Source organism: Myotis davidii, unplaced genomic scaffold, assembly GCF_000327345.1.
Source record: "Myotis davidii unplaced genomic scaffold, ASM32734v1 scaffold936, whole genome shotgun sequence".
Taxonomy (NCBI): Eukaryota; Metazoa; Chordata; class Mammalia; order Chiroptera; family Vespertilionidae; genus Myotis; species Myotis davidii.
Window position 1 is genome coordinate 85,111 of NW_006287077.1, and position 11,743 is coordinate 96,853.

General features: G+C 46.5%; 1 protein-coding gene across 1 annotated transcript; it reads right to left on the minus strand.

The window, feature by feature from the left end:
* Window positions 1-2,321: 2,321 nt before the first annotated feature.
* ZNF329 (zinc finger protein 329) lies at window positions 2,322-7,215 on the minus strand. Its single transcript, XM_015560795.1, has 2 exons — window positions 7,116-7,215; window positions 2,322-4,236 (listed from the first exon to the last, which is right to left on the minus strand). The coding sequence occupies exons 1-2, from the start codon at window positions 7,213-7,215 to the stop codon at window positions 2,483-2,485; spliced, it is 1,854 nt and encodes a 617-aa protein (XP_015416281.1). The 3' UTR covers window positions 2,322-2,482.
* Window positions 7,216-11,743: the final 4,528 nt, after the last annotated feature.

Sequence of the window (11,743 nt, forward strand, 5' to 3'; positions counted from 1 at the left end):
GGCTGCACACCGCCATCTTTGTGATGGCATGAGGGTCAATTAGCATATTCCCTCTTTATTAGATAGGACTAGAGCAGTGATGGTGAACCTATGACATGCGTGTCAGAGGTGACACGTGAACTCATTTTTTTTGGTTGATTTTTCTTTGTTAAATGGCATTTAAATATATAAAATAAATATCAAAAAATATAAGTCTTTGTTTTACTATGGTTGCAAATATCAAAAAAAATTTCCATATGTGACACGGCACCAGAGTGAAGTTAGGGTTTCTCAAAATGCTGGCACGCCGAGCTCAAAAGGTTCGCCATCACTGTTCTAGTGTCTCCAGAGCACGGGCTCTGCAAGGGGAGAGCATTCCTAGTTTGTATGAAAGCGAGATGTGAACGGGAGTGTCGGTGGGAGCAGGCCAGCGAGGGCAAGGTGGACAGAGGGAGAGGGAAGGGCAGGGGGGAATGTTCTTCCAGGCTGTACGTTTTCTATTGTTGCAGGAACAAATGACCACAAACTTGGCAGCTTATGACCACACAAATCTATCCCAGGCTTATTTTTTTTTAAGTATTTTTTTATTGATTTCACAGAGGAAGGGAGAAAGAGAGAAACATCCGTGATGAGAATCATTGGCTGCCTCCTGCACACTCCACCCTGGGGATTGAACCCATAACCTAGCATGTGCCCTGACCAGAATCGAACCTGGGACCCTCAGTCCACAGGCTGATGTGCTTTCCACTGAGCCAAACGGGCCAGGCCTTAGTGACCTCAGGGGCCTTCACTGTGACTCTGGCCCCAGAGGAGCAAGTCAAACCCCCGTCTCCGATGTGATGCCAGACACTGAAGTGGCTCGCACCCGGCCACCTGCTAGGGGAAGGCTGTTCCCAGGCATCCCTCACCTGGGCCTCCCACTCCTCCTTCTCTGAGGCCCACGCCCTCCTCCACAGTGACACCCCCTCATAATCCACGTTCCCAAGAAGGAACGTATCATGTCCTGGGCCCTTGTATTCTTTCTGAAATTATTACAGCAACAATGTGTGACTTGTAGCAGAGAGAGAAAAAATCATACACCATTGCAGTTCCCTAAGAAAACCACATTTATTTCTCCATGAGCAACATCCACATGTAAACACACCTTCACACGGCAAATCTTCTACTTTAGGCCATTTTCTGTTGTTGCCTGCCCCACTGTCACATTTCAATATGACAACAAAACCTTTATAATTATGGTTCAGGATCGAACAAATCAGCAGTGTCCGAAGTGAACAATAAAAGGTAAACATACCAACTCAGTCATTCTGGTTCGACGACTGAAGCCGTGCCTCACCTTTCCACGGCCGCCCGCAGCCGTTCCCAGTGCTCAGTCTTTCCTTAACCAGTTAACTGCCACAGTAGCTTGAATTTAATTCAAAAAGGTCCGCCGCTTGCATCTACAGACGGCTACGGTGTACAAACGGTTAGGAAAGATAACGTCGCTGTTCGTTCACAAGCAACATCCTCCTCCACGGGCCGCTTCTGAAACGCGTCCTCAGCCCCCGGCAGGCGGGGATACATCCGAACGGGCACCTCCTTGAACTCTGTGCCTGCTGTGGCGTGGAGCCTCGTGGGGGCCGCTCACCGGGGCGTCACTGCTGATCCCGAGTCAGTACAGCTCATACTGAAAGCTCCTCTCACCGATCACACTGGATTCTGCTAAGGGTTGGCTTACGTACAACAGGCAGACACTCCTGATTTCGAGGATTCGTCAGACTGATGGGTCACTGAACACATTCACAGGTTCTCTCCAGGTCACGCACGCTCACGCAGGAGCGGCTGGAGTCTCCCAAAGGTGTTATTCCAGTGTACGCGTATTCATGTTCCGCACAGGGTAGGGTGATCATCCCCGAGGCCTTTGCCACGTTTACCGCCATCCTGGGTTCCCTCCAGGAGTTCGTAATCTATCAACTTAATGATATGGGTAAGGAATGCCTCACATTCCATTTACTGGATAGGGAAGAGAAACACTTAAAAAATAAGTTTCTATACTTAAAAGCCACAGGTGTGATGGGACCCCACACATGCAAAATCATGTACACGTGAGGAGATGGGGGAAAGGAAGGCCACCAGAATACTAATGACGATTATCCCAGGGGGGGGGGCATTGCAGGTGACTTACTTATTCCTTAAAAAAAATAAATAAACAAATTCTTGGGCCTGGCCAGGTAGTTCAGTTGGTTGGAGCGTCATCCCCATACACCAAGGTTGTGGGTTCAATTCCTGTTCAGGGCACATAACAAGAATCAAGCAATGAATGCCTAAGTGGAACAACAAATCAGTGTCTCTCTCTCAAAAAAAATCAATAAACACACACACACACACACACACACACAAAGATTTCATCACTCAAATTAAAAAAAAAATGATTTTGCACTGACTGGGAGGAGTCACCCTTGAAGACACCCCTCGCTCACACAGGTTTCCGAGGGCACACAGGAAACGAGTGTGCCCACATCCATTATGCTTCCACGGGCTGCCCTCCAGGGTGTGTCCTCTGATGTCGGATCAGGGCCGAGCTCCGTCTGAACATTTTCCCACACTGAGGACACTGGCTGGGACCCTCCCTGCTGTGGAGTCTCTGATGAACTGCAAGGTGGGAGTTCTGTTTGAAGGACCTCCCACACTCCGGACACTGGTACGGGGTCTCCTTGGTGTGAACTCTCTGGTGCTTGGTCAGGCAGGAGCTGTCCCTGAAGGCTTTGCCACACCGACCGCACTCGTAGGGCTTCTCCCCAGTATGAGTCCTCTGGTGCCGGATGAGGCCGGCGATGTTCCTGAAAAGCTTCCGACACCTGTCACAGCCATAGGGCTTCTCGCCAGTGTGGACTCTCTGGTGCCGGATGAGGTACGCGCTCTCGATGAACGTCTTCCCACACTCTGTACACGCGTAGGGCTTCTCCCCAGAATGGATCTTCTGGTGCACGATGAGGTGAGAGTTACGGTTGAAGGACTTTCCACACTCCACACACGCAAAGGGCTTCTCCCCGGTGTGAGTCCTCTCGTGCTGGGTGAGGTAGGAGCCATCCCGGAAAGCCTTTCCGCACCTGCTGCATTCATAGGGCTTCTCGCCGGTGTGGATCCTGAGGTGCACGGTGAGGTGGGAGATGTCTGTGAAAGGCTTCCCGCACTCGTTACATCGGTATGGCTTTTCCCCCGTGTGAGTTCTTTGATGCAAAATCAGGGATGAGTTTCGGTTGAAGGTTTTCCCACATTCTAGGCATGGGTACGGCTTCTCCCCGGTGTGAATTCTCTGGTGTTGTGTCAGAGCGGACCCATCGCTGAAGGCTTTCCCACACTTGCTGCATTGGTAGGGCTTCTCTCCTGTGTGGATTCTTTGATGCACAATCAAGTTATAGTTCTTGGAGAAGGATTTTCCACACTCGTTACAGGTGTAAGGTTTCTCTCCAGTGTGAGTGCGGTGATGCAAAATGAGAGAAGAGTTCCGTTTGAAGCACTTGCCACATTCCGTACATTTATGCAGCTTCTCCCCAGGGTGACTTCTCCTGCTTTCATTAAGAGATGAAGTCAAGGTGAAGATGTCCCCAAAGTCCTTGCCTTCATATAGTTTCTTCCCTCTTTTTGTTATCTTTTGTTCACCAAGAGGGGTCAAATGGCTGAAAGACTCCACACTTTCAGGATATGTATAGAGGTTCTCTCTCATTGGATTTCTCCCCAGTTGTTGAATCCCTTCCATGGAATGGCAGAAGGCTTGCTCACAGGCAACACCGTCACCAGTTCTTGTAGCTACACAACTTCTCTGAGAACCATGTAAAGCTGGGTCACAGTCCAAACGTATAACCTCTGGGTCATGGACATGGGAACCGTTTGTGGCAGGAATCCTCCGAGATGTCGGAAGGTCAGAGCCGCCACCCAAAGGCCTCCCGAGTCCAGGATGCTCACAAATTGCTCCCTGAGCCCCAGGCTGGTCCCGAGTTAAAGCTACTTGTCTCAGGTGTCCCTCCCAGGTCTTAGAGTCCCACCTGTCACCTGCGATGGCGAACTGGGGATCCTTTCTTGTAAATCCTTCCATTTCCACGTCACACGGTAGTGCTTCCTCAGGGATATTCTGAGCTGTCATTTTCAGTCTCGTGTTGCAGGCTGAAAAGTGAAGAAGGAAAGAGACGGAGTTCGGTACATGGAGCAACGTCTTCAAGAATAATAAAACATGGTGACAGGCAGGGATAGGGGAGTGCTCTTTTACTTGTTTTCTTTCTCAAATTCGTATCTGTACAAGGGGGGATAAATTGAGAATCAGGGGATGAGGAGAAGAACAGGGTCAGAGAGAGCTACAGAGAGGTTTTTTAATTTCCTTTTATAGGGAAAACACAAGGAAAGTTTTTTTTAACTTTTATTTTTTAAAATATATTTTTATTGATTGCTTTTTAAAGGGAAAACACAAGGAAAGTTTTATTTTACTTTTACTTTTTAAAATATATTTTCATTGATTTCAGAGAGGAAAGGAGGAGACAGAACATCAATGATGAGAGAGAATCATCCACCAGTTGCCTCCTGCATGCCCCGCACTGGGGTTGAGAGAGGAAAGGAGTGGGAGAGAGAGAGAGAGGAATATTGATGTAACAGAGAGCCATCAATCAGTGGCCTCTCATATGTGTCCCGACTGGGAATCAAACGATGGCCCTTAAGTGCGTGGATGATGTTCCAATCTCTAAACCACACTGCCCAAGACCAAAGTGCAACTACAAGAACATAAAATACAGCACAACCGGTGGTTCAGTGGTTAGAGCATTGGCCCGTGCATCGATTCTGGGCCAAGCGCATGTACCTGGACTGCAGGCTTGATCCCTGGTCCCAGGTCAGGTTATATGCAGGGAGGCGACCAATTGATGTATCTTTCTCACATCCATCTCTCTCTCTCTCTCTTCCCCTCTCTCTCTCTCTCTCTCTCTCTCCCTCTCTCTCTCTCTCCCTCACACTCTCTCTAAAAATCAAGAGGAAAAAAATTGTCTCTCTACCTCCTTCTACTCTAGTGGGGGCGTGTCCCTCGGTTGCGGGCACATCCCCAGTAGGAGATGTGCAAGAGGCAGCTGATCGATGTTTCTCTCTCATCGATGTTTCTAACTCTGTATCCCTCTCCCTTCCTCTCTGTAAAAAAATCAATAAAATATATTTTTTTAAAAATAAGAAAAAATATCCTTGGTGAGGATTAACAACAAAAAATAACACAAAATATGCACACCTCATACCAGTAAAAGTAAAACAAGGGATCTGACTGGGTGGCTCGGTTGGTCAGAGTGCAGTCCCCATATGCCACGGTTGTGGGTCTGATCCTCGGCCAGGGCACATACAAGAATCAAACAATGAATGCATCAACAACGAGAGCAACAAATCAATGTTTCTTTCTCCCTTCCTCTCTCTAAAATCAATAAATAAATTGAAAAACAAAAAGTAAAACAAGGGATCTGACTGGGTGGCTGGGTTGGTCAGAGTGCAGTCCCCATACGCCACGGTTGTGGGACTGATCCACGGCCAGGGCACATACGAGAATCAAACAATGAATGCATAAACAACTAGAGCAACAAATCAATGTTTCTTTCTCTCTTCCTCTCTCTAAAATCAATAAATAAATTGAAAAATAAAAAGTAAAACAAGGTATAAAAACATAAAGCTTGGGCAGGTCATGCGGGAAGAGCTGGCGGGCACTGGAAGTGGACCACCGGTCGGCGATCTGTTAGCAGCAGTCGAAACATAAAATGGGCACATTTCTCACCCAGGGAATCCACCTGCAGGCATCTCAGGCTCAGAAAGCATGAGTCCCAAGCAGAAGTAAACATTACTCGATACCAAGGAGACACATTTTAAATTTTTAAAAATGTTTTTATTTTTAAAAAATATTTTTTTATAGCAAAGGTGGAATTTATTGAAGAACAAGCACAGACTCCCACGTGGGGAGAGGGAAACAGTCCCACAGAATGAACTCCCACGTAGGGAAGGGGAAAGGGTCCTCAATAAATTTTTTTTAATGTTTTTAGAGATTGGGAGAGGGAGAGAAGGAGAAAGAGAGAGAAAAACTTCAATGTGAAAGAGAAACATCGATTGCATGCCCACCACTGGGGATCAAACACAACCTGGGCATGTGCCCTGACCAGGGATCGAACCAGGGACCTTTTGGGGCATGGATGGTCAACCAACTGAGCCACAACGACAGGGCAAGGTGACGGTCGTAAAGACCAGCAGGGAGAAGACTCACCACTGGTAAAGAAATGAAAAGTATTGTGATTGCTCTAATCGGTGTGGCTCAGTGGATAGAATGTCAGCCTGCGGACTGAAGGGTCCCAGGTTCAATTCCGGACAAGGGCATTTACCTTGGTTGTGGGCACATCCCCAGTGGGGAGTGTGCAGGAGGCAGATGATTGATGTCTCTCTCTCATCGATGTTTCTAACTATCCCTCTCCCTTCTTCCCTGTAAAAAATCAATAAAATAAAATAAAAAAATACATTAAAGTTTTTTGTTTGTTTTTTTAAAAAGAAAAGTATCGTGATGGACCCCTCCATAGCAAACTAGAAACCTGCAGGTAATGGCAGGTTACTTTCAAAGTGCGGAGGGAAAAACTATCAAAGTCGCCAGTGTTCAAAAGTGAAGCCCTGGCCAAGGCTATGGGTTCCATCTCCTGTCAGGGCACATTCAAGACTCATCCTATGAATGCATCAATAATGAAACAGCAAATCGTTGTTTCTCTCTCTTTCCCTTCCTCTCTCACTCTCTAAAATCAATACATAGAATTTAAAAAAATAATAGAGAAGTTTTTCCTCAGAAAAACATACCACCACCACCACACTCCCCCTGCAACAAAAAAAAAGAAAAAAAAAGGAAAGGAAATGATAAACGTGTATTTAAATAAATCCAGCACAGACCATATGAAATGTTGCCGTAGGACTGGCTAGTACGGCTCAGTAGGTTGAGTGACCTCCAGTGCACTGAAAGGTCGCCAGTTCAATTCCCGGTCGGGATACATGCCCTGGTTTCAGGCTCGATCCCCAATAGGGGACGTGCAGGAGGCAGCCCACAACCTTGGTGGACGCCCTGACCAGCAACCTTTCGGTTCATGGGATGATGTCCAGCTGAGCCATACCGGCCAGGGCAGCGAGTACCCCCATGTCCCCCATCCTCGGGCCCTGTCCTCGGACAGCCACCTCCACTTCTCTGAAGCCGTCTGTCCTTCTCTTCCCCATGGCCATCAAAGGTTCTTGACACCCTGAACGTTGCCTCAGCACATGCTGAGACCTCAGGTCTGGAGAACTTTCTGTGATAACTGGTCCTGATGCTGTTCCAGGTCATGAGATGGGGGGTACTCCCCTGTGGATAAGACCCAGTTCTCCTGGATGCCTGGGACGCCTGCTAGTGTAAGCACGTAGAGCCTGCCCCCACCGAGGTACTGCCTTCCTTCCTTTCCTGTTTCATACACCCGGTCTGGCTCCACTTCCCCGAGACTCAGTGTTCCAGCAGCGTCCACCCATAGCTAACGGCACCGAAGACAGTGATTTCTGACCGTCCTGTTTCTCTTCATCCAAACCTACAGTCTCCATCACGGGATTGCTTCCTAAGTCTTCTAGGGCAGCTGCGCCCAAGTACTTAAATATAGAAACAAATATTTTAATGCTTTCCTTTCAATGACTCTTTACCTGCACATATGACTTGAGAATTTTTTTAATTATATGGATATGTAACGTTATCTATAAAACTCCTTTCAGGATGGTAAAAGGCACACTACAAACTTGATCATAAAGAGTGAGCATTACACAAAAGTTAACTCAAAGTGGATGGCAGGCCCAAATTTAAGACCTAAAACTAAAACTCCTAAAAGAAGAACCGGTATCAATCTTCAGAAATTTGTTTACATCAGAAGCACAAGTGACAAAAAAAAAAGTAGGTAATTAAAACCTTTTGTGCTTCAAATAACATCACTAAGAAGGTGAAAAGACACCCACAGGATAGGATAAAATACTTGCAGATCACATACCTGATAAAGCACTGGTATCCAGAGTAAATAAATAACTCTTCCACCTCAATCACAAAAAGATCAATAACCTGCCTACCCAGTGTGGCTCAGCTGGTTGAACATCAGGAAATGATTGGTTTGATTCCCAGTCAGGGCACATGCCCGGGAGGGTGGTGAGCTCAATCCCCATTAGGGGGTACGCAGGGGGCAGCCGATCAGTGTTTCTTTCTCTCTCTCCCTCTGAAATCCATAAAAAACACATATTTTTTAAAAGATTCTTAAAAAAAAAGATCAAGAACCCATTTAATAAATGGGCAAAGGATCTGAACAAACAGTTCTCCAAAGAAGATATACAAACTGCCAATAAACATAACTGTGTATTGGAAAAGATGCTCAACACCATTAACCATCACGAAAATGCACATTTAAACCACAGTGAGATACTACTTCACTCCGACTCTATCTCTATTATCAGTTCCACTCCTGGCTCGTCCAAGAGAAATGAACACATGTCCACACAACACACACACAAAACCCTGTACATGAATGTTCACAGAACATTATACATTAATATCCAGAAAAGCGGAAGCACCTCAAACGTCCATCAGCTGATGAACGGATACACACCGTATGGTATAGCCACACAGTATTACTCACCCATAAAAATGAACTAAGTACCAATACGCACTACAAACGTGGAAGAACCTTGAGAATATTATGCTAAGCAAAAGGAGCAAACACAAAAGACTGCAACTGTGTTTCCATTTCTATGGAATGTCTAGAACTCACAAATACAGAGACAGAGTTGATGAATGATTGCCATGGGCTGAAAGGGATCGAGGGGAGGGGGAGGGACTGCTAAGGGGCACACGCTTTCATTCTGGGGATGATAAAAATATTCTAAAATTATTATTGGCAATGGTGAAAACCACTGAATTTTATACCTTAAGATGGTGACTGGTAATGGTTTGTGAATTATCTCTCAATAAATCTGCATTTTTTTAAAAAGTAGCAAAAAAAAAAAAAAGCAGGTGTTGAGTCTGTCAGGGTCATGACCACTGGTCTGGACCCCACACGGCCCGATTCTGGGGCGCTGACTTCATGAGGTAACAGTTTTGTAGGATGTGCCAAGATGGTGTAGAATTCCTTCCCCGGGCACTCACCTCTGAAGGAAGGGCCTTCACCCGTCTCGACGACGCTGCGGAGAGGCCAGTGCCTGAATGTCTGACGTCAACGGCTGCCAGGCCTCAGCTGTACAGCCCATCGCACGGCTCCTGCCGTCTCTGTGGACCAAACATGATAATGTCTGCTTGTTCAAAGGATGTATTCTTTCGCAACAATAAACGGCTGCCACCAGCTTTAGCCCTGTCCTCACAGTCACCCCCTGACTACCCACTGTGATAGAGTCTGACTCCGCTTCTGAGGACTGACTGCTGTCGGCTTTCGAGCACCATCCCTCCCCGTCACCTCCTTCCACCCGACATCTGAGGAGGCTTACAGAAGAGCCTGATGCTGTCCCCTCGGAGTCGGCAGGAAGTGCTAACCACGCAAGCCCCAAGCAAGGAGAGGCACCTCACCCCAGCTCCACTCTCTACTCACAATCAAAGCCCAACCGGCCAGTCTCCCGTTCCTGCTCGCTGAGGCTACTTCGGATTATCTTGAGAGCACTGCCTGCTCTCCCAAGACGGCCTCACTGTGTGAGTAATCAACCCTTTATCCTCTTAGTGTGTGTACGTGTGTGAAATATACAGTGTGTGTAAAATATACAGTGTATGTGTGCAAAATAGAGTGTGTATATGTGTGTAAAATACATAGTGTGTGTGTGTAAAATATACAATGTATGTGTGCAAAATAGAGTGTGTGTACATAGGTAAAATATATAGTGTGTGTACGTGTGTAAAATACATAGGGTGTGTGTGCAGTGAAGACGGAGAAAAAAAGGTAAAGCTTATGTAGCAAAGTATTAACTTGAAAATCTGGATGGTTTTACACGTGTTCATTGAACTGTTCCTGCAACTTTTCTTTTATATATATATTGATTTCAGAGAGGAAGGAAGAGGGAGAGAGAGATAGAAACATCAATGATGAGAGAGAATCATTGATTGGCTGCCTCCTGCATGACCCACACTGGGGATCTAGATGTTGCGGGCTCTGTTCCCAGTAGGGGGCCTACAGGAGGCAGCCCATCAGTGATTCTCAACATTCATGTTTCTCTCTCCCTCTCCCTTCCTCTCTGAAATCAATAAAAAAAATTAATTAATAAATAAATACATAAGTAAATAAATAAAAAGTTGGTCCCAGGCAAGACAAGGATACAGGCGCTCATCACCAACAAACCAGTGTTACAAGAAACGTTAAAGGGACTTCTTTAAGACAAAGAAGAAAAATATATCATGAAATGTCAGTAACCACATATCTATCAATAATTACTTTAAGTCCTGACCAGGTGGCTCAGTTGGCAGGAACATCATCCCATACACCAGAAGGTTTTGGGTTCAATTCCTGACCAGGGCACATCCCTACGTTTCGAGTTCCATCTCTGTGGTCGTAAGAGCAGGCAACCCATCTCTCTCTCTCCCCCTTCCTCCCTCCTTTACTACCTCCCTTCATTCTCCCTTCCCCTCTCTCTAAAATCAGTAAAACCTATCTTCCGATGAGGATTAAAAATAATAATGATACCGAAGGACTTGTATGCATGCATATAAGCATAACCAATGGACATAAGACACTGGGGGGTTGGGGAGGTCAGGGGATTGTCAAGGGCGGGGGAAAAAAAAGGAGACATATGTAATACTCTTTGTAATACTTTAAGCAATAAAAAAAACAAAAACCACACACACACAAAAATAATAATAATGATAATAAAAATTAAGTGCATAACACTTTGTTATTAAAATAATAATAGTATTGTAATCACTATGTATGGATGCCAGGTGGGTCCCAGACTTTTCAGGGGGATCACTTCATAAATTATATAAATGGCTAACCACTATGCTGTACACCTTAAACTAACACACTGAAGGTCAACTGTCATCGGAAAATGAAAACTTAAAAAGCGGGCTGGGAAGGGGGAGAAAACACGCAACAGCACTGAGGAAAGTTACTTGGGGGAAAACACACCACACAAAGGTTTGGTGCTGAACACATGTTCATAAGCCCAAGTGCCTAACAACCACATTTTTCCTGGCTGGTGTGGCTCAGTGGATAGAGCGTCGGCCTGCGGACTGAAGGGTCCCGGGTTCGATTCCAGTCAAGGGCTCAGGCCCGGGTTGCGGGCTCGATGGTGTGTGTGTGTGCAGGAGGCAGCCGGTCCATGACTCTCTCTCATCCCTGATGTCCTGTATTGTCTTTCCCCTCTCCCTTCCGCTCTGGAATCAATAAAAATATATATTTTTAAAAATAAAATGAAACGCATGTTACTAAACGCTGCCTCGATGGTTACTCGAAGTGTGTCTACATTTTTGGGGGACCTCCTCTCTATGAGACCAAACAGCACAGGAGGCGTTCACGGGTCGGCATAAGGGGGCGCCAGGGCTCCCCCTTTTCCATCCGCAGGAAAACTCACCACGGACTCCCTGCGGGGAGAGGAGCCAAGGAAACGAACCCCGAAAACCAAGGCAGAGAAAACGCAAAAATCGGCCATAAAACAGATGGAAAAACACGGCCTTCAGGGGAACCGCACGGAGGCCGCACGCGGGGGGTGTTCAGGGGGCGGGGAGGGGTCGCCCTGCAGGCGGGAGAGGGGTCGCCCTTCAGGCGGG